Source organism: Anomaloglossus baeobatrachus, chromosome 11, assembly GCF_048569485.1.
Source record: "Anomaloglossus baeobatrachus isolate aAnoBae1 chromosome 11, aAnoBae1.hap1, whole genome shotgun sequence".
NCBI lineage: Eukaryota > Metazoa > Chordata > Amphibia > Anura > Aromobatidae > Anomaloglossus > Anomaloglossus baeobatrachus.
The window spans coordinates 162,014,735-162,038,636 of record NC_134363.1 but is presented as its reverse complement, the minus strand read 5'-3'; the positions used below and the strand labels follow the sequence as shown (position 1 = coordinate 162,038,636).

The following is a 23,902-nucleotide window of genomic DNA, read 5'->3' as shown; positions in this document are numbered from 1 at the left end:
AAGGGGGCCACAATCACCTACAAAGCAGATGGTATTGTGCATGAGCTATTGGGCTGCAATGGGTCCATATATTGTTCTTGCACAGGGGCCCTCTTCTGCCCGTGTCCACTCCTGACCAGGCACCCGCTTCAGTTGGGGTGGTCAGCGCACTTTCAGTGGCACCACAGGTTGCACATCTCTAAAACCCGCCCTGATACGTTTTCTGTCGCTACCCCTGCAATTCGAGACACTTTTGATATCTCCTTCCTACTTATCTGCAGCATAAGGTCTATTTTATGACATCGTACAGCAGGGGGCGCTCTACATTCATTCACAGTCTTTGCTTGTCTCTCTGTAATTTTATGGCACGTTTTTACGGTTGGGAGACTTTGACACAAAGACAGTTACCTAATAAAGGTTGCAAATGGGATTAAAGTTAAGAAAATAGGGCATGTAAAATGAATGTGACTTTTTTTTGGAACAGACCTATTCACGACAACCTTTTTTTATATGTTAACGAAGTAATAAATCCTAACACAGTCAGATAAAAAGGACACGTTCATGTGTTGGACCTATTACTCCAAAATTCCCAAAAACTAAGCGTTGTTGGCTACTACGAAAACTTATTCTTTAGAGATATGAAATATAGAAATTTTGCACAGACGCCTCATGTAACTCAGGGAATGTCATAGACTATGTTTTGACAAGAAAATGTAACCCCACGCTTTACAGTTACTCTCCAAAAAAACATGCCTCCATTAAAGTCAATGGAGCTGGAAACTACAGGTTATTAATAGCAGCTGTGATTGGTTGCTATAGGAATAAAGGACACTCATAGTATAAGAAGCTTATGTGTGAGGTAATAAGATGTCAGTGGAGAGACGGATAGAGACAGACACAGACTGAGAGACACAAAGAGACAGACAGACAGAGACAGATAGGAAAAAAAGCCAGACAGACAGACATAAAGAGACATGGGGAAAGAGACAGACCGAGGCAGACAGGGCAAGAGGCAGACAGACAGAGGCAGACAGACAAATAGAAGAAGACAGACAGAGGCAGACAGGGAAGAAGCCAAACAGACAGAGAAAGACAGACAGAGAGACAGGGAAAGAAACCGACGGAAAGAGACAGACGGAAAGAGAAAGACAGGAAAAGAGACAGACAGAGAAACAGACAGGGACAGAGGCAGACAGGGAAAGAGACAGGGAAAGAGACAGACAGATAGAGAGACACAAACAGAGAGATATCGAAATAGACAGACAGGGAAAGAGAGACAGAGACATATAGCAATAGAGAGAGACAGACAGAGCTAGAGAGACACAGACAGAGAGATAGATACAGAGACAAACAGGTAGACAGACAGAGACAGACACTGATAGAGACAGACACACAGATAGACAGACAGAGACAGACAAATAGACAGACAGAGACAGACAGATAGAGACAGACAGAATCAGACAGGGATAGAGACAGACAGAGACTGGGAGAGAGACAGAGAGACGGTTACTATCCCGGGCAACGTCGGGTACTACTGCTAGTATATATATCTCAAAGTATAAAACATATCATTAATAGACATGTAGGTAGGAACGGCTCCAAATAAAGGAACAAGTAGATGTGAGGTACCAAGATTTAGGATTTGTGCAGTCACACAGGGTTCATTAGCTTCGTCTGCTCAGAAAGTCATTAGAGTGTTGTATGTGTGGGGAGAAGGTCCCCTTGGGGGAGTAGTGACTGAGGCCACATATATTTATTCTTCCATTTTATAACTTTTTTTTAAGTTTCGGGCATCCCCTCTAACTATCCTTTGTATGGCTTGGCTCCTAACACAATGTACAGTATATTATTTTTGCAGTTTGCAAAATTGCATTCATGCAACTGTAACTTAAAGGGGTTGTCCAAGTCCACTACTTTTACATTGCTGGTCTTTCCTTAGGATAGGTCATCAATATTTGATCAGTCGGGGTCCGACACCCGGCACCGATCGGCGGGGGAGTTGGGCGTTGGATTGATGACCTATCCTAAGGAAGAAACATCATTGCAAAAGTAGTGGACAACCCCTTTAAATTGACAAATAAAAGGCACAAAATTGTTTGCCACCTATAATTAGTTATCACATGGTCCAGTTATTTGTAAATAATATTTTTGTAAATTCCTGCTGTGATTTTGATAAAATCATTGTATTCTACTTCAGCTCAATGAATGCCAGGCTCTGTATAACCCCGCCCACACCACTGATTGGCTACTTTTTTGTGTACACTCTACAGAGGTAGAAAGCTGCCAATCAGTGGCAGGGTTATTCAGAGATCATGAATATGGAGAACTAAATGGCACAAGACAACTAGTCCTCTAGTGATAATTTCCTGCTGATATTACAGGGATTTTATAACTACAGCAAGCAGCCAAGTAAGTGACACATCATTAGAATCAGGGTTTCTTTTGCTACATTATTTCATGCTAAGATTAGGTGTGAAATATTGCTGAGAGCATCATGACTCAGGTGCAGAGACCCAGAATCCAGAAAGTCACTTGCTGGGCTGCCTGCTGCAGTTTTGATAAAATTAGTGTTTTCTCTGCTGCAGATCTACAAGTTATCTGAATGCTGAGCTCTGTATAACCCCACCTACATCACTGATTGGCAGCTTTCTGACTATGCACAGTGTAAACAAAAAGCTGATTGTGGTAAGGGCGGGGTTACACAGAGCAGGAGGATTACATGGTGCAAGGCAACTAGCCCTCTAGTGATAATCTCCTGCTGATAAAATTGGGATTATCAAAATTACAGCAAGTAGACCATAACTGGAATCTCTATTTTTTTCTTTATTTTTTTGTTATATAGCACTAACATATTCCGCAGCGCTTTACATACATCAGCAAACCTGTCCCCATTGGGGCTCACAATCTATATTCCTTATCTGTATGTTTTTGGAGTGTGGGAAGAAACCAGAGAACCCGGAGGAAACCCACACAAACACGGGGAGAACATACAAACTACCGTACTTGCAGATATTGTCCTTGGTGGGATATGAACCCAGGACCCAAGGCGCTGCAAGACTGCTGTCTCTACATTATTCTGCTCTCAGATTAGGTGGCAAACACCTAGTGAAACCACCGTGATGTAGGGGCAGAGACTCCAATTCCAGGAATTGGTCACTTTCTGGGCTGTCTGCTCCAGTTTTGATAAAATCCCTGTTTTCTCTGCTGCAAATCTACAAGTTCTCTGCATGTTGAGCTGTGTATAACCCCGCCCCCACCACTGATTTGCAGCTATGCACAGTGTACACATACAGCTACCAATCAGTGGTGTGGGCAGGGTTATACATAGCAGGAGGACTACATGGCACAAGATAACTGATGATAAAACAGGGATTTTATCAGAACTACAAAAAGCTCTCTAGTAATTAACACATCGCTGAAACAAGGGTCTCTCTTTCTACATTTATGGGGCTCTCGGATTAAGTGGCCAAAACCTTGTGACAGATTCCCTTTAACCAGGACATCAAACTGGAAACTTTGTTGCAACCATGTTACAAACCACACACTGATAGAAATGGCATCTGAAGCTTTTCCACCGTAAGAATTGAAAGTTGTTTGCGTGTGACCCCCGAAAGTGATAGAAAACTTGTTTATCGTTACTCTTGTACAGAAACACTCCTTCTGGTTTATTGACTCTCGCCAACCTGTTATTACTGTCCTTCACAAGCCTTTTAATGTCACTTGTTCAAAGGTCACCCCTCAATATAATTTCCATTTGCACAGCATTAAATCATTGAGGTTTTTGTTGTTGTTTTTTTACGTATTTGTTCTCTTAAATGGGGGAAAACTATCAATTTGAGGCAAAGCTTGGAGTATTCAAGTAGAAAATCATGCAACAATCAGTGACTCAATCACTTTGTTCTTATAAATGAAATGACCTGGAACATTGTGTAGGTCGGTTATTAGTTGTCCATTCGAATAAAAAATGCTGGATTTTTAGAGATGACAAAACGGAAAGCCGTAATTACAGTATATATAGAAAACCAGAAACCCTGAATGGCATATACTGTATACAAGCAAAGCAATGAGGATCAGGAAGAACAGGACCGGGGGAGAAGTGCTGCAGTGAACGTGGAAGGACACAAATAAGTTAGAGATGCCTTTGTGACTTCCACTTCTGGAATAGCTACAAACCAAAGGTTTAATGTAAAGCTTCTTCACCCCGGTGTAAAGTCTGTAACATCCCATATCTTCCACCTACAGTATATAGCAATCCAGATACTGTGAATCGTAAGCAAAGCATGAACAGTAGAAAGAACAGGACCGGTGGAGAGGTGCTGCAGTGAACGTGGAAGGACACAAATAAGTTAGCTTCTTTGCCCCAGTGTAAAATCTGTAACATCCCATAGGTTCCACCTACAGTATATATAGCAATCCCAAAACTGTGAATGACATATACTGTATATATGTCGCAAGCGGAGGGGACGCGCTCACCACGCTCGGGTCTGGGGTTTCTGCTGCTGCTCGGTGGCTCGAGCGGTGGGCCGGACCCGGGGACTCGAGCAGCGCTCCTCACCTGTGAGTGAAAAGGGATGGTTTGTTTGGGGAGAGAGTTCGTGACGCCACCCACGGGACGTGGTGATGATGGCACCACCGAAGCTGGTGACGGGGATCCCGGGAGAGATGGTAGGGAGCAGCTAGGATGTTGTTCCCTCCGTGGGCAGGGGTTGGTGATCCCGGGGCCCGATGGTGTAACGGGGAGGCTGGATGGCTGGGGTGCAGGGTTGCAGGGACAGCGCGGCGTGGTGCCGGATGGCACTGGTGTACTCACTCAGACAGTCAATGACAGAGTCTCTGGTAAACCAAACGGCCGGATGGACGGGTCCCGCAGCCGGCTGCAGTGTTTGTGCTCTCTCCCCGGACAGTGTGATGGTGGCTGTCTTTCCCTGCACCAGGTTAGAATGTTCTGACTCCTGTGGTTGCCCACCGGTAGTCCGCTCCCCGGCATATGGGTGCTGTAAGAGCCCGTTTTGCCCGCAGGCGCTGGCCCTTGGATCTCTAGCCTATGGCGGTGGCTGTATATCCTCTCGGTGTGGACTGTTGTCTTCTGTCGGATCTTGGTTGTGGGGAAACCCCTGGGGTTCCTGTCACACTCGGATTTGACTATTGTCGGCGGCTCCAAGCCTGGTCGGGGTCCGATGGCCCTGCCTGTGTGCTTAGCTTCACTCCGCTCCCCGGTTCGGTACCGGCGGGCCACCGCCCGACCCCGGTCCTACCGTTCTGCAGAGGTCCACTACCTCCTGCAGACAGCCACCACCGTCTGCCAACCTTGCTGTCAGTGCCTGGGCTCCGACCCAGACACTTGCAGTTTCTGTCCTCTCGCTTTCACCTCCAAACTAGACTACTCTAGACTGTCTGCTTTTCCCACCTCCAGGCCTGTGAACTCCTCGGTGGGTGGGGCCAACCACCTGGCTCCGCCCCACCTGGTGTGGACATCAGAACTTAGAGGGAGGCAACAAGCGTTTTTGTCTGACTGGTATAACTGTCTAGGGGAGGGGGTGTTGTTATGTCTGTGACTACCTGGCTAGTCTAGGGCGTCACATATACACAAAGCATGAGGATTAGAAAGAACAGGACCGGTGGAGAAGTGCTGCAGTAAACGTGGAAGGACACACAAAAGTTAGAGATTCTTTTGTGACTGCCACTCCTGAAGTAGTACAAACCAAAAGGTTTAATGTAAAGCTTCTTTGCCCCAGTGTAAACTTTGTAACACACCATATCTTCCACCTATAGTATATATAAGAATGAAGAAACTGTGAATGGCATATACTGTATATAAGCAAAGCATGAGGATCAGAAAGAACAGGACCGGTGGAGAAGTGCTGCAGTGAACATGGAAGGCACAAATAAGTTTTAGCTTCTTCGCCCCAGTGTAAAATCTGTAACACCCCATATGTTCCACTTACAGTATATATAGCAATCCCGAAACTGTGAATGACATATACTGTATATACACAAAGCATGAGGATCAGGAAGAACAGGACCGGTGGAGAAGTGCTGCAGTGAACGTGGAGGACACAAATAAGTTAGCTTCTTTGCCCCAATGTAAAATCTGTAACATCCCATATATTCCATCTACAGTATACAGTATATAGCAATCCAGAAACCTTGAAAGGCATATACTGTATATAAGCAAAGCAATGAGGATCAGGAAGAACAGATCCGGGGGAGAAGTGCTGCAGTGAACATGGAAGGACACCAATAACTTAGCGATGCCTTTGTGACTACCACTTCTGGAATAGCTACAAACCAAAGGTTTAATGTAAAGCTTCTTCACCCTGGTGTAAAATATGTAACACCCCATATCTTCCACGCACAGTATAATACTGATACGTTCTTATATAACACAGGGGATTTTGCCCCTTTCCATAGGCACCAGAGTCTATGAGTGATTGCTCCCTTTGGAACACTATAGCTTTACTTCTGCCTCAAATATATCTTCTCAAACACTGTGAGCTATGCCTGGCTGAATAATACCGCCATACAGTGACTAAAAAAAATCTACTATACAGTTATCAAATACCACTATATATTCACCTAACAATCTGATCCAAATCTCCTCTAGATCTGCTCCTGCTGTAGCTAATTTTCATTTACAAACATATCTTTTTTAACACAGATCCATTAAGAAATAACACTGCTGTAGTGTCACCAAATAATACCACTATACAGGGACCAAACAAAACCATCTTATAGTAACCGAAAATTCCTCCACCTCTGCACCCCTGTAGTTATACCTCTGTGTGATGGTGTGATATTGTGGGCTGTGTACCATTTTGTGTAGGTTCGTATTTTAGGCGTGGTGCTCTGTCCATTCTATGTATTATTTGTCCTGTCTGCAGGTTAATAACCCCCTGCAGTGCTTCTGTCCCTAGGTCTGGGGGAGGGGGTCTGGAAACCACACAAACTCTATGTTTACCTGGGGGATTATTCAGTCTGTCTCAGAAGGAGAAAGACAAGCATTCATCCTCTGGGGGAGAAGCTGCAGCTACAGGCAGCTCCCCAGAGAGCCATTGAGAAACGCCAATTTCCCTTGAAAAGGACTGCTGGAGGATTGTGACTGATCCCCGGGACATTTATCCAATTACTAGACTACGTTACCCTCTGTGTGGTGGATTATTTTATGGACTTTCTGATTTGCTTGGAATAAAGGATCGTTGGATTGTTCAATCATCTCTCGCTTTGCTGATTGTGTGATATTGGAGAAGGACCCAGTGACACTCTGCTACAAACTTATTTTGCATGACTCATTAATACCACCATTGAGTGACCAAATAATAATCACCATACTGTGACCAAACGCTACCATCCTAAAGTTCCGAAAAAGACCTCTATTTTTGTACACCTAAAGCTATTCATTACAGGAAAAAATGTTAGGAAATATTCTTTCCTGTATAATAACTTGTATATAAGGTAAAATAAAAAAGAGGAAAAAAAACCCTGCCTCCTCCACTCCTTGGGCTTTGTTCACAAGTAGTGTTTTTGCTGCTGTTTTGTACTTTTTCATTGCTTTCAATGTTGAAAAAATGCTGCAAAACACCTGAAAGGTGGGTCGGTCCTTGCTGCAAAGTTTTAACTGTCCCACGGACTTGGCCTCTGCGTGCACCATCACCAATATCCACTTCACAGTCCCTTATCGCACACCTTGAACATTTTAAATTACATAGATGATATATGCCTGCAAACTTTACAGTATTAATATGGAATATAATAGATGTATCCCTGACAAAGGATTTTTGGTTTTAGTTTGCAGCAGCAAGGACTATAAGGCTATAATCCCTGTTTGTATGCCTGTAAGGCAAACTAAGCCCTCCTTTAGGAGCTAACCCTACACTGAATCCAGCAAACAGTAGTATTATTAGAAAATATAATAGATGTAGCCCCAACAAGGGATTTTTGGTTCTAGGGTGCAGCAGCAAAGACTGTAAGGTGGGCTTTGCACGCTGCGACATCGGTAACAATGTGTTACCGATGCTGCAGCGATAGTCCCGCCCTCGTCGCACGTGCAATATCTAGTGAAAGCTGCCGTGGCGATTATTATCGCTACGGCAGTTTCACACGCACATACCTGCCGTGCGACGTCCCTCTGGCCGGCGACCCGCCTCCTTCCTAAGGGGGCGGATCGTGCGGCGTCATAGCGACGTCACCCGGCAGACGGCCAATTGAAGTGGAGGGGCGGAGATGAGCAGGATGTAAACATCCCGCTCACCTCCGTCCTTCTCATTGCAGCCGGCGGCAGGTAAGGTGAAGTTCCTCGCTCCTGCGGCTTCACACACAGCGATGTGTGCTGCCGCAGGAACGAGGAACATCGCACCTGTCGCTGCACCGGCATTATGGAAATGTCGGAGGCTGCAGCGATGATACGATAACGACACTTTTGCGCTCGTTCATCGTATCATCAAGGATTTACACACTACGACATCGCAAGTGACGCCGGATGTGCGTCACTTTCGATTTCACACCACCGACATCGCACCTGCGATGTCGTAGTGTGCAAAGCCGCCCTAAGGCTATAATCCCTGTCTATATGGCTGTAATCCAAACCTATCCCTACTCCAGCAGCTTTCCCTACACAGCAAGCAAATCTATTAGTAAAGAATAGAATAGATGTAGCACTGACAAGGGACTTTTGGTTTTAGCGTGCAGCAGCAAGGACTGTGAGGCTATTACTCCTGCTTATATGCTTGTGTGACGCCCTGGGCAAGCCAGGGGTCACAGGTCATTGCACCAACACACCCTACATCCCAGTTAGGAACACCAAAGCTACCAAAATCCTTGTTGCCTTCCTCCAGGGGCTGGTGTTCACACCAGGGGGTGGGCCAGGCGGTTGGCTCCGCCCACCGAGGAGTACACAGCCCTGGAGGCGGGAAGAACCAGGCAGAGAGAAGTGGAAGTTCAGTTTAGGAGGAGGAAGTGGAAGGAGTAAACAAGAAGTTAAGCTAGGGAAGTGAAGTGGTAAAGGAGGAGTAAAGGAAGGTGAAAGGTGACAGAAAGAAAGCCTGAAGTGAGTCCAGCTGTGTGCAGGACAGGGTCAGCAAGGTCAGCAATGGCGGTGACTGTCCAGAGGGGTGACTGTTCGGGAGTTCCTGGAAGGACCGCGGACGGGTGGTGACCCGGCGGTCTGGAGCAGCGTGCAAAGGACAGTCAGCACCAGGGCAGGGGCCTCTTGGACCCCGGCAAGGCTAGGAGTCGCCATAATTTGCCGAATCCGTCAGTGAAGGGGACGTAGATCCCCCAACAACCAAGTCCCGATTGAAGGCAACAGTCCAACCATTAAGGAAGAACACTGCCACCGCCAGGGCACCAGTTCCTCAGGGCCAGCGTCTGCGGGCAAAGTAGAGCTCCTCCGGTCCAGCTTGAAGCCGGGGAGCAGGTTACCGGTGGGAACCCATCGCTACCAAGACAGAAACACTAGGTGCAGGTCAAAGGAACATCACCGTTACCTACTGGGAGAGCAAGTGCAGCCGTCCGTGGGAACCGTCTTTCCAGCTGTGTGGTTTACCGTAAAACTGTGTCAACGTCTCAGGCTGAGTGAGTACCACAGTGCCGCAAGGCACAGCGCTGCCCCCGCGTCCCTGCGCCCACCGGGCCCTGCACCTTCCACACCATCACTTGGCCCCGGGATCACCAACCCCTACCCACGGAGGGGCAACCCAACATCTTGCTGCTACACACCATCGTCCCCGGGCCTATAGAGCAGCGGTGGTGAAATCACCATAACCGTGGGTGGCGTCACGGACAATAAACAATCTCCCCAACAAAATCCCCTTTTCACTCACGGGCGAGGAGTGCCGCTCGAGAACCCCCGGGATCCGGCCCACCGCTCGAGCCACCACTGAGCAGCAGCAGCAGCCGGACCCGAGCAGAGGGGTGAGCGCGGTGCCGGCACCCTCCTCCCCGCCCGCGACACTTGTAAGCCAAACTAAGCCTTCATTTAGCAGCTATACCTGTACTGAATCCAGCTAACCGCAGTATTATTAGGAAATATAATAGATGTAGCCCCGACAAGGGATTTTTGGTTCTAGGGTGCAGCAGCAAGGACTGTAAGGGGTACTTTGCACACTACGACATCGCAGCTGCGATGTCGGTGGGGTCAAATTAAAAGTGACGCACTTCCGGCATCGCATGCGACATCGTAGTGTGTAAAGGCTCGATGATACGATTAACGAGCGCAAAAGCGTCGTAATCGTATCATCGCTGCAGCGTCGGCGTAATCCATAATTACGCTGACGCGACAGTCCGATGTTGTTCCTCGCTCCTGCGGCAGCACACATCGCTGTGTGTGAAGCCGCAAGAGCGAGGAACATCTCCTACCGGCGTCACTGCGGCTTCCGTAGAATATGCGGAAGGAAGGAGATGGGCGGGATGTTTACATCCCACTCATCTCCGCCCCTCCGCTCCGATTGGCCGCCTGGCGTGTGACGTCGCTATGACGCCGCATGACCCGCCCCCTTAACAAGGAGGCGGGTCGCCTGCCAGAGCGACGGTCGCAGGACAGGTGAGTCCATGTGAAGCTGCCGTAGGGATAATGTTTGCTACGGCAGCTATCACAAGGATATCGCTGCTGCGACGGGGGCGGGTACTATCGCGCTCGGCATCGCAGCATCGGCCTGCGATGTCGCAGCGTGCAAAGTACCCCTAAGGCTATAATCCCTGTTTATATGGCTGAAATTCAAACCTATCCCTACTCCAGCAGCTTTCCCTACACTGAATTCAGCAAACAGAGCCATTAGTAAAGAATAGAATAGATGTAGCCCTGACAAGGGACTTTTGGTGCTAGGATGCAGCAGCAAGGACTGTAAGATTAAAAACCCTGTTTATGTGATTCTTATAGAAACCAATCCCTCCTCCAGCAACTCGCCCTACACTAAATGCAGCATACAGCAGTATTAATACGGAAAAGAATAGATGTAGCCCTGACAAGAGACTTTTTGTTTTAGGGTGCAGCAGCAAGGACTGTAAGGCAATAATTCCTAACTATGTGCTTCTAATAAAAACCTATCCCTCCTCCAGCAACTATCCTTACACTGTTTCCAGGGCAGAATGTGCCAAGTGTCACATCACCAGGTCTTATAGGCCCAATGACACAATGTGGCATGACAATCACAGGAATGCCAGTAGCCAACATGTCTTGGGCATTCCCGTGACTGTCAGGTAATTCCCACATGTTTAGCGACTGCTCATTAACAATGATACATGATTGGCTTCCATACCATGAGTAAACAATACTATCCATTAGCCTTTAAACTTAGTTTAGCAAACACCGTCAACTATACATGAAAGATAAGTTACTTACAATTGTGCCCCATTACCGCCACCAAAGTAAAAGAAGGGTCCTGGACCCTTTGGCTCTTCCGGCTTCTTCTCTGGAAGATGGGATGGCTTCTGTTGACCGATGGATGATTCCATTTTCGATACCTCTAAGGGCTCTGCCTCGGCCGCCTCCAATCCAGCTTTTTAGAATAAGACAAGTGATAGGGTAAATGCCAAGTTGTACTCGTCATTCGTCTGTAAAGAAGAGTTATTTATCCAGCGTCATATCTGTCTGTGCCAGCCTGTTAAAACGCAGATATCTATTCAACCTCAGACCTGGAGCTCATGTCAACACCAGAAAACACCGGCTATGGTAAAAGGGTGACGATGAGTCCTTCCCCGACAGAAGGCAAAAATTCCCAGGACTTTACGGTGGGGAAAGGATGGTATGCAAAGTATACACAGGGGTAGCCTCATGCTGGTACCATATATGCCAAGCTCATAAACTGCTTATACAAGTCTATAGCGGCTATTAGTTGTCACAGTTTAACGATATTCAGTGCAATGTGCCCATTTATTATATACAGTGACTGAATAATACCATGATACAAAGACTGAATACTACCATACAGTCAGGGTTGGATTCGTCTCTCTAGGGCCCATCACTGGACCTGACTCCACGGGGCCCACCCTACTGCTTCTCTACATAGATATTTTACCTGTTCATACTCCGGCCTCATGCACTTGTATGTGAGACACAATACAGTGTGTAAGACCTCATTCACACATCAGGATTTCATCAGTATTTGCCAAAACCAGGATTGTCTCCAAAACAAAGGACAGGAGTCAGTCCTTCACTTATAGTTTTTCTCTGTAAGTTTCATTCCTAGCTTTGGCATACAAACACTGATGCAAAAATACTGATGTGTGAATGTGGTCTAAAACAGCGCGTGCCTCTTAATGAATTTGGCACATTTTTCACAAATGTACTAGAAGCGTGGACCGGCTTACAATTCTGATGCATTTACACCACTTTTGTGGAGTAAATTATGTTGAATTTCTTTGCCACGTTCGCCTACACCCCATTTCCATGAATCTATGCTTGCTTTAAAAAAACAGTCCCATTCCCCACATATAACAAATATAGCCAAGTCCTCCTCTTCCCCATATAGCATATATAGCCTATCCCCTCCTCCCCATATAGCATATATAGCCTATTCCACTTCCCCACATATAGGATATAAATAGCCAAGTACCTCTCTCCCCATATAGCTTATATAACCTAGTCCTCCTCCCAACATATAACAACATATAGCATATATAGCCTATCCCCCTCCACCACATATAAAGAGAACGAAGAACAAGAGGCGATCAAAATAGGTCCAAATGTAATTTTTTTATTAATAAAAAATGCGAACAAGTGAAGGGGGTCAGACCCGGTACACATCACTGCAGTTAACATATGCAAAAATTATGCAAAACATTATACAATGTCAAGATTGTAAATATATATGCACCGTCAAATAATACAATCTGCACTAGATATAGAGTATTTTAGGATATAAGTGTGAAGCCCCAGAGGTGTTGATGCAGTGTCGGTGCATTACCTTCAGGGACTCCACGGTCAGTCTGGATCTGGTCACAGGTAGGGAATCTTCGGTTTTGATCGTGACGCCACTCTCAGTATTGCGGTCAGTGGGGACCGCCACTGCAGGTTGAGGGTCGCCTGGGGCTGATGGTATGTGCAGTTAGATGTAGGAGCCTCCTGAGAGTGAGGCAAGCCCCAGGGCCCTTTGTAAAGCTGTAGTACCACAAGTCGCAGAATGACCACACACAGGCAGAGTGTCTTTCAGGGTTTTTACTCACTTCAGGTGGCAGGGTGAGTAACCCGGGCGTAACTGGGATGAACCAGGTAGGAACCAGGTATCCTTCAGGCTGACTTTATGAGGGCGACTACTGACTCGCCTTCCTTAGCCCTTGGTGGTTTGGGGTAACCCCGACTTTGAGTCCCTATGGGGGTCACCCAGGGAAGATGCTCCGAGCCTCTCTCCCCTTGTTGTTTTGCCGTGTGCTTGTTCCCCGGACCAGGCCACTCCAGCCTCTTGCCTCCTGTGACCTATGGGCCCAATCTTGCGGTTACGTGGCTGCGGCTTTTGTAGTGTTGTGGTGTGGGCTTTAAGAGCCCCACACCGGCAGGTTTAGCAGGGAAAGGTGAATCTATCCTCGCTTCGGGATCTGCCGCCCGGTTGGGCCTGGTGCTCTCTAGAAGTCTCCTTACTTCCCACTCCGTGCACTCTCTAGCTGAAGCTGGCTTTCAGGCAGCACTCCTAGTTGACCGTTCTCCCCCGTCTGTAGTCACTGCGCGGGCGCTGTTAGACAGCATCAGCCCCACAGGTCTGCTCCTCACTGAGCCCTCTGGAGTTCTGCTCTAACTGACTCACTGCTCCTCCTCTCCTGTTCTTGCCTACGCCACCTAGCAACCAGACTCTCCACCACACCCCTTGAGAGGAGATGGAGGCTTTTAACCCCCTGCCACTATTCCAGTGGAGGTATAGGCTTTGCCCCCTCCTGGGATCCCCAGGGGTCCTCTCAAAGGTACATGTGTGAGACCTGGTCACTATGCGCCTGTGTTCCACACCCCTGTCAGCCATCTGGATTACCTGTATTGTACTGTCCCCAGCATGGGTGCAGTACTCAGTGGTGCCTGACCAGGTCAGGGGCGCCACATTCCCCCTTAGTTATCACCAGCACGTCCTCGGGCTGCAAGACAACATTTTCAAATGCATAAAACATTAAAACATGTAAAACATTTAAAAGCACCAGATATCAGACATCACCACCCTCCACCCACAAGTCCGTTAACCCACCCAAAACCCTTTCACGTTGGCCGCGACTTCAGCCACTTCTGGCAGGATGTAGAGGCGGCTTTCATGGGCTGGTGGTTTCAGGGTATACCTGGCCTGGTGGATCCGCGCCTTCAGCCTCTTCTGGCAGGATGCAGAGGCGGCCTCCACAGTTGGTGCTGACCAGGTACCCTCTTTGTGATGGTGGTGAGCCAAGGCCCCATAAACAGGCGTGCTCTCTGGTCGCAGGTGAGCCAAGGCCCTTTTCTACGGACGGGCCCCCCTGGTTGCAGACGAGCCAAGCCCCTAAACAGGCTGGCCCTGGTGGTGGTGCCACTGGTGTAACTATTTACACTGCGAGAGTTTGTGGCTATAGCAAGTTCATAGCCTTAAGGTTTATGGTTTTCTCACAATAGTTTTTGTGGGCGCATTTCTTAAACGTTGCAAACAAAACTGGTCAAAACAGTAACTTCTCTTCTTACTTTTCTTTTACTCTTTACTCCTCATTTTCACTAGGGCGAGGGCACGTTGGGCACTGGCACCTGTGACTTTCTTGCTCTTTGTCTCTGTCTTCTTCTGTGGTTGCCTCATCTATAGGTTCTGTGTCTTTCCTTTCTTGGTCTGCATCTGATTCCTTTTCTGTATCTGTTTCTTTATCTCTGTCTTGTCTTTCTTGTCTTTCTTGTCTTTCTTGTCTTTCTTGTGGCATGGGATGGCTGTAGGGTTTGCTGGGACATAATGCTACATCAAGTGCGTACAATCCTCTTTCGCCTTGATGCAGGGTGAACTGAACGGAATCTCCCATCTTTAGATTTCTGCAAGGGTGTCCTCTTGGCAGATGAGCGTTCACATCTCTGCGGTTTACAAATATCCCTTCTTTTATTCCTGGTGCCACAATGAAGCCATAACCACTTCTCAGATTAAAGTCTTCCACTACGCCATAACACAGGGGTCCTCTAGCCTGGCTTTTGGACTCTCTCAACAAACGCTTCTCCTTTAGGTCTCTGGCGGTGACTGCTCTCTGTTCAGGAGACTGTGGTGCTGGAGCAAACTGTGTTCTTCTGCGCCGTGTCTTGCGGGCTGGATCCATGCCTGTGGGCTCCCAGGTGAAGCTCTTAGGCAGCTCTTCTTCTGCAGAGGGGGTCAGGTCCTCCTCGTCCCAGCGGGAATAGGGCAGCATTTCCGGCTCTGGATACACATCTGCCGCGGGTGGCACTGGAGTCGGAGTCAACCCTTCTGCTTCCTGGCCTCCTCTCCCCCTTAGTTCTTCCTGGCACTCCAGCTGTGGCAGTGCCGGGGATGGATGCTCTTCAGCCGGCCCAGGTGAGGGACTCCTTGGTGTAGCTGCTGCAGGAGTTAGCAGGAGACTCTTTGGGGTATGCGGAGGGGGTATGTACTGGCTCACCAACCATTGTGGAAATTTAGCCTCCAGGTCAGCCCTCATCTGCCAATATGCAGGGTCTTCACCCACCGTGGGCTGCCTATCAGGAACCTCTGTGGACCGGGGAGCGGTGTCTTCTCTGGCCTTACAGGCCGGGGTAAATGCTGAGGTAGCCTTTTCTTGGCGGGCCGCGCCTGGCATGGCGGCGGCCTGGTCTTGGCGGGCCGCGCCCGGCATGGCGGCGGCCTGGTCTTGGCGGGCCGCGCCCTGTATGGCGGCGGCCTGGTCTTGGCGGGCCGCGCCCTGTATGGCGGCGGCCTGGTCTTGGCGGGCCGCGCCCGGCATGGCGGCGGCCTGGTCTTGGCGGGCCGCGCCCGGTATGGCGGCGGCCTGGTCTTGGCGGGCCGCGCCCTGTATGGCGGCGGCCTGGTCTTGGCGGGCCGCGCCCGGCATGGCGGCGGCCTGGTCTTGGCGGGCCGCGCCCGGCATGGCGGCGGCATGGTCTTGGCGGGCCGGGCAGGGCATCGCTTCGGGGACCGGGTCTTGGTGGGCCGAGCAGGGCATCGCTGCGGCCGCTGGGGCTTGGAGGGCCGCACCTGGCGTGGCTGCGGCCTGCTTCAGCGTCGCCGCACCGGACGCCTCTTCAGGGGCCGCGGACGTGGCAGCAGGGGTCGGGGCACTTGCGCTGGCCGGGGCATCATTCGACTCACCCATTGTTGGTAGCACTGGGGTCTGCGTCGTCGCCATCCTGCCTGACACTCGGCGCGCAGCTCTCCCTTCATAGGCCCGAACCGCCGCGGTCATCTCCTGCAGTTCCATCCGTTCCTCCCGAATCTGCTCCACGACCCGGGTCTCCAGCCGGTTGCAAAACTGGGCCAGCTCTCGGTACCACCAGGCAGCGGAGCCTGGTTCTGGGTTCCTGCGGTCAGACGCCATTCCTTCTGCGCCGTCTTCTGCACGGTCTCCCAGCAGTGGACTCTTCGCTGCCTCCTGTAACAAGCTGTCCAGTTTCTGCTCTGCCTCTTTCAGCAGCTCCCTTCCCAGCAGCAGGCTTGTGGCTCCCTTTCTGTTCCGCCGTTTCTCGACGCTTCCACTCTCATAGCTGGCAAGGTCAGAACTCTGCAGGGGATCTCTGGGTAGCCACACCTCTTCGTGGGCGGTAACTTCTTCCAGCGCGGGCTGCTGTTGTTTTTCAGCGCGCTTTTCATGGTGGCAATATGGCGGCGCTTCCAATTTTTCAAGCGGACCGCCCAGGCACATGGTCACCTGTCTGAACAGGTCTAGTCCTTATCCTGTTCGTGACGCCAGATGTGAAGCCCCAGAGGTGTTGATGCAGTGTCGGTGCATTACCTTCAGGGACTCCACGGTCAGTCTGGATCTGGTCACAGGTAGGGAATCTTCGGTTTTGATCGTGACGCCACTCTCAGTATTGCGGTCAGTGGGGACCGCCACTGCAGGTTGAGGGTCGCCTGGGGCTGATGGTATGTGCAGTTAGATGTAGGAGCCTCCTGAGAGTGAGGCAAGCCCCAGGGCCCTTTGTAAAGCTGTAGTACCACAAGTCGCAGAATGACCACACACAGGCAGAGTGTCTTTCAGGGTTTTTACTCACTTCAGGTGGCAGGGTGAGTAACCCGGGCGTAACTGGGATGAACCAGGTAGGAACCAGGTATCCTTCAGGCTGACTTTATGAGGGCGACTACTGACTCGCCTTCCTTAGCCCTTGGTGGTTTGGGGTAACCCCGACTTTGAGTCCCTATGGGGGTCACCCAGGGAAGATGCTCCGAGCCTCTCTCCCCTTGTTGTTTTGCCGTGTGCTTGTTCCCCGGACCAGGCCACTCCAGCCTCTTGCCTCCTGTGACCTATGGGCCCAATCTTGCGGTTACGTGGCTGCGGCTTTTGTAGTGTTGTGGTGTGGGCTTTAAGAGCCCCACACCGGCAGGTTTAGCAGGGAAAGGTGAATCTATCCTCGCTTCGGGATCTGCCGCCCGGTTGGGCCTGGTGCTCTCTAGCAGTCTCCTTACTTCCCACTCCGTGCACTCTCTAGCTGAAGCTGGCTTTCAGGCAGCACTCCTAGTTGACCGTTCTCCCCCGTCTGTAGTCACTGCGCGGGCGCTGTTAGACAGCATCAGCCCCACAGGTCTGCTCCTCACTGAGCCCTCTGGAGTTCTGCTCTAACTGACTCACTGCTCCTCCTCTCCTGTTCTTGCCTACGCCACCTAGCAACCAGACTCTCCACCACACCCCTTGAGAGGAGATGGAGGCTTTTAACCCCCTGCCACTATTCCAGTGGAGGTATAGGCTTTGCCCCCTCCTGGGATCCCCAGGGGTCCTCTCAAAGGTACATGTGTGAGACCTGGTCACTATGCGCCTGTGTTCCACACCCCTGTCAGCCATCTGGATTACCTGTATTGTACTGTCCCCAGCATGGGTGCAGTACTCAGTGGTGCCTGACCAGGTCAGGGGCGCCACATAAGCATGGTCCATAAATCATTTTAGTATATCCACAGGAAGGGGGCATCAATATCCCTTAGTGATATACAAAACTCAATTATCCTCTAATGCACACAGGAGGAACCAAGGGCTGTATACAATATGAAAACCACACTCCAGGCTCAGATCGCGGAGCGCATTATAATCCGTGGACATAGTCACACAAAATATCCATCAGTTACCCATAGAGTGCACAGAGGATAAGATATACGGGATATGATCGTTGTCCCTAAGTAAATAGGCAAATATACAAAACTCAATTATCCTCAAATGCACACAAGAGGAACCAGGGGCTATATATAATGGGAAGACCGCGTAAATAGCTCCAGGCTCAGATCATGGAGCGCACTATAATCCGTGGACATAGTCACACAAAATATCCATCAGTTACCCATAGAGTGCACAGAGGATAAGATATACGGGATATGATCGTTGTCCCTAAGTAAATAGGCAGATATACAGAACTCAGTTATCCTCAAATGCACACAAGAGGAACCGGGGGCTATATATAATGTGAAAACCACGTGGAAAGCTCCAAGCTCAAATCGTGGAGCGCATTATGATCCGCGGACATAATCACACAAAATATCCATCAGTTACCCATAGAGTGCACAAAGGATAAGATATACGGGTATGATCGTTGTCCCTAAATAAATAGGCAGAGAAAGGCATATACTGGACGGCAAATCAAGACATACATATTTACCTAAGATATAGTTAACTGCGGTGGACTGCGCCCAATGCGCATTTCGGTGTTAACCTTCGTCAGGGGGCGTGTGGTAATTGTCTATTGCAAAAGGAGGATCTACAAAATATTCATGTCACTTTTATGTTGAGGTGCCCATACTTTTGTACCTGTCAAATTTTGTTTAAATGCGGATTGCACATTTTCTGTTAGTACAATAAATCTCATTTCAATCCAGAAATATTACTCAGTCCATCAGTTATTAGATATATGAAACTGAAATAGCTGCTGCAAAAACCCAAATTGTTATAAAGAAAAAAGGTTAACATTAATAGGGGTGCCCAAACTTTTTCATATGACTGTATGTATGTGACTACCATGGTAATCTCACTGACCTCCTACAGCATGTGGCTGCTATGGTAACATCACTGACCTCCTACAGCATGTGGCTGCTATGGTAACATCACTGACCTTCAACAGCATGTGGCTGCTATGGTAATGTCCCTGACCTCCTACAGCCTGTGGCTACTATGGTAACCTCACTGACCCCTTACAGCATGTGGCTTCTATGGGAACTTCACTGACCTCCTACAGCATGTGGCTGCCATGGTAACCTCAATGACCTCCTACAGCATGTGGCTGCTATGGTAACTTCACTGACCTCCTACAGCATGTGACTGCTATGGTAACGTCACTGACCTCCTACAGCATGTGGCTGCTATGGTAACCAACACTGACCTCCTACAGCATGTGGCTGCTATGGGAACCTCACTGACCTCCTACAGCATGTGACTGCTATGGTAACGTCACTGACCTCCTACAGCATGTGGCTGCTATGGTAACCAACACTGACCTCCTACAGCATGTGGCTGCTATGGGAACCTCACTGACCTCCTACAGCATGTGGCTGCTATGGTAACCAACACTGACCTCCTACAGCATGTGGCTGCTATGGGAACCTCACTGACCTCCTACAGCATGTGGCTGCTATGGTAACCAACACTGACCTCCTACAGCATGTGGCTGCTATGGGAACCTCACTGCCCCCCTACAGCATGTGGCTGCTATGGGAACCTCACTGCCCCCCTACAGCATGTGGCTGCTATGGTAACCTCACTGACCCCTACAGCATGTGGCTGCTATGGTAACATCACTGACCTCCTACAGCATGTGGCTGCCATGGTAACCAACACTGACCTCCTACAGCATGTGGCTGCTATGGGAACCTCACTGACTCCCTACAACATGTGGCCGCTATGAGGACCTTGCTCACCAGCCCACCCACAGTCTCAGGGGAGGGTGAGCATGGGGACAATGAAGCTGGTCAAATTGGCACTTCTGGAGGAGAGGTGTCACCTAGCACAGCTTTTCACTACTCTGCTAATCTGTCTTCATAGTGGCACAATCCTTCCTACTCCTGCTGTACTGCCAAGATGTGCTGGAGTCAGACTGGCACCTCTGCAGGAGCGGATTTAGGGCTCTTTCAGAGATAATGCTCAATTTATGTGGATCCAATCCTGGAGATTTGTTATACAGTGGATTTTGACATTTTTCATACTCTATGCTGGCCACCTCTCCGGACCATAGAGCAGCACTTGTTACTGCCATCTGGGAGTTGGGATTAGAGTTGAGCGCGGTTCGTGGTTCGTGGTTCTCCAGTTCGCGGCTCGAGTGATTTTGGGGCATGTTCTAGATCGAACTAGAACTCGAGCTTTTTGCAAAAGCTCGGTAGTTCTAGAAACGTTCGAGAACGGTTCTAGCAGCCAAAAAACAGCTAAATCATAGCTTGGTTTCTGCTGTAATAGTGTAAGTCACTCTGTGAATCAAACTATTATCACATTTCAGTGTATAGTGTGCGTGAACAGCGCCTTCAGATCACTGCTGTTTCTATAATGGCGATCGCCATTTTTTTTTTTTTTTTTCTTGTCTTCCTTCCCTAAGCGCGCGCGTCTTGTGGGGCGGGCCAGCATGTCAGCCAATCCCAGACACACACACAGCTAAGTGGACTTTGAGCCAGAGAAGCAACGGCATGTGTGATAGGATCTGCATGTCACATGTCCCTGCATTATAAAACCGGACATTTTCTTCACGGACGCCATTATCTGCCTTCTGCGTCTTTGGTGTCAGACATCACTGTCGCAGCTCCGTCTTCCTGAGTCCTATAGCCGATACAGCTGTATGCGCTGCATACACAGAGTTAGACAGCTTAGGGAGAGCACTTTATAGCAGTCCTTTTAAGGGCTCCAACCGGCAGGGTCAGAGAGCCATAGGTGACAGGTCCTGCAAACAGCAACAGCGTCTGTGTAGCCCAGGTCAGGGATTTCCTACCTGCATTTCACCATTAGGAGGGAATAGAAAGGCAGTCTTCCATTCCTCTACCCAGAGCACCACAATCCTGCCACTGTACCCTCTTGTCCTCTGCACACTCCAACTGATAACTAAGCCATTATACTAGCAAACACTCAGTGTACCTAGTGGCATCCTATACGTGGCTATTGGACTTTGCTATAGTCCCACTAGTGCAAAGACATTTGCAGAGCGCGTCTGCCTGCGTTGCACACTACAACTCATTCTAACCAAGCCATTATACTAGCAAACACTCAGTGTACCTAGTGGCATCCTATACGTGGCTATTGGACTTTGCTATAGTCCCACTAGTGCAAAGACATTTGCAGAGCGCGTCTGCCTGCGTTGCACACTACAACTCATTCTAACCAAGCCATTATACTAGCAAACACTCAGTGTACCTAGTGGCATCCTATACGTGGCTATTGGACTTTGCTATAGTCCCACTAGTGCAAAGACATTTGCAGAGCGCGTCTGCCTGCGTTGCACACTACAACTCATTCTAACCAAGCCATTATACTAGCAAACACTCAGTGTACCTAGTGGCATCCTATACGTGGCTATTGGACTTTGCTATAGTCCCACTAGTGCAAAGACATTTGCAGAGCGCGTCTGCCTGCGTTGCACACTACAACTCATTCTAACCAAGCCATTATACTAGCAAACACTCAGTGTACCTAGTGGCATCCTATACGTGGCTATTGGACTTTGCTATAGTCCCACTAGTGCAAAGACATTTGCAGAGCGCGTCTGCCTGCGTTGCACACTACAACTCATTCTAACCAAGCCATTATACTAGCAAACACTCAGTGTACCTAGTGGCATCCTATACGTGGCTATTGGACTTTGCTATAGTCCCACTAGTGCAAAGACATTTGCAGAGCGCGTCTGCCTGCGTTGCACACTACAACTCATTCTAACCAAGCCATTATACTAGCAAACACTCAGTGTACCTAGTGGCATCCTATACGTGGCTATTGGACTTTGCTATAGTCCCACTAGTGCAAAGACATTTGCAGAGCGCGTCTGCCTGCGTTGCACACTACAACTCATTCTAACCAAGCCATTATACTAGCAAACACTCAGTGTACCTAGTGGCATCCTATACGTGGCTATTGGACTTTGCTATAGTCCCACTAGTGCAAAGACATTTGCAGAGCGCGTCTGCCTGCGTTGCACACTACAACTCATTCTAACCAAGCCATTATACTAGCAAACACTCAGTGTACCTAGTGGCATCCTATACGTGGCTATTGGACTTTGCTATAGTCCCACTAGTGCAAAGACATTTGCAGAGCGCGTCTGCCTGCGTTGCACACTACAACTCATTCTAACCAAGCCATTATACTAGCAAACACTCAGTGTACCTAGTGGCATCCTATACGTGGCTATTGGACTTTGCTATAGTCCCACTAGTGCAAAGACATTTGCAGAGCGCGTCTGCCTGCGTTGCACACTACAACTCATTCTAACCAAGCCATTATACTAGCAAACACTCAGTGTACCTAGTGGCATCCTATACGTGGCTATTGGACTTTGCTATAGTCCCACTAGTGCAAAGACATTTGCAGAGCGCGTCTGCCTGCGTTGCACACTACAACTCATTCTAACCAAGCCATTATACTAGCAAACACTCAGTGTACCTAGTGGCATCCTATACGTGGCTATTGGACTTTGCTATAGTCCCACTAGTGCAAAGACATTTGCAGAGCGCGTCTGCCTGCGTTGCACACTACAACTCATTCTAACCAAGCCATTATACTAGCAAACACTCAGTGTACCTAGTGGCATCCTATACGTGGCTATTGGACTTTGCTATAGTCCCACTAGTGCAAAGACATTTGCAGAGCGCGTCTGCCTGCGTTGCACACTACAACTCATTCTAACCAAGCCATTATACTAGCAAACACTCAGTGTACCTAGTGGCATCCTATACGTGGCTATTGGACTTTGCTATAGTCCCACTAGTGCAAAGACATTTGCAGAGCGCGTCTGCCTGCGTTGCACACTACAACTCATTCTAACCAAGCCATTATACTAGCAAACACTCAGTGTACCTAGTGGCATCCTATACGTGGCTATTGGACTTTGCTATAGTCCCACTAGTGCAAAGACATTTGCAGAGCGCGTCTGCCTGCGTTGCACACTACAACTCATTCTAACCAAGCCATTATACTAGCAAACACTCAGTGTACCTAGTGGCATCCTATACGTGGCTATTGGACTTTGCTATAGTCCCACTAGTGCAAAGACATTTGCAGCACGTCTGCCTGCGTTGCACACTCCAACTAATTATAACTAAGTTGCATTGTCAGGGATATTTATTCTTTATTATTCTGCTGTTAATAAAGCTAGACCACCACTGCAATCTTCACCACCTCTCAATTTTTACTACCACATTTTCAGTCCACAATCTTGTCGCAATCAACATGAGTGGCAAAATGACAGATGCTGGTGGAAAGGGGAAGAGGCGTGGTGGAAAAGGCAAAAAAGGTTTTGTCCGTGGGGAAGGTGGCAAAGCTCCATTATCATCTGCTGAAGATAGACCATCTACCAGCAAAAGTAAGATGTCTACTACTTACCGTGGACAATCCGATGTGCTCCCTTTGTTACGGACACGAACAACAGGAACAAAGGTAGATGATGGGCAAAAAAGGAAAATGCTTGAATGGATCTCAAGTGGTCCAACAAGTGCCCTCTCTGCCACTTCAAGTACCGCATCCAAAAAACACCAGTCCTCTGAGTTGTCATCCCAATCAAACTTGCTTTCTCCCAGCTCTGAAGTCTCCATCAGCCCTGCACAGTATGGTGGAACTGAGATGGCTGAGTCTGCAGAGCTGTTCAGTCACACTATAGCCTGGGAATCAGAGGTCTGCTCCCAAGCTA

General features: G+C 48.8%; 1 protein-coding gene across 6 annotated transcripts in view; it reads right to left on the bottom strand.

The window, feature by feature from the left end:
- Positions 1 to 23,902, bottom strand: part of TTLL10 (tubulin tyrosine ligase like 10) — a 176,262-nt gene that overhangs the window by 55,876 nt on the left and 96,484 nt on the right. For 4 of the 6 annotated variants that reach the window (XM_075329256.1, XM_075329257.1, XM_075329254.1 and 1 more), the window contains exon 3: positions 11,315 to 11,471. The exons of 1 other annotated variant lie outside the window; for it this stretch is intronic. In XM_075329256.1, coding sequence (XP_075185371.1) covers positions 11,315 to 11,471 — 157 coding nt within the window. Of the gene's footprint in view, positions 1 to 11,314; positions 11,472 to 19,065; positions 19,136 to 23,902 lie in introns of those variants that run through there. One more of the 6 variants, XM_075329258.1, reaches the window with a different exon arrangement.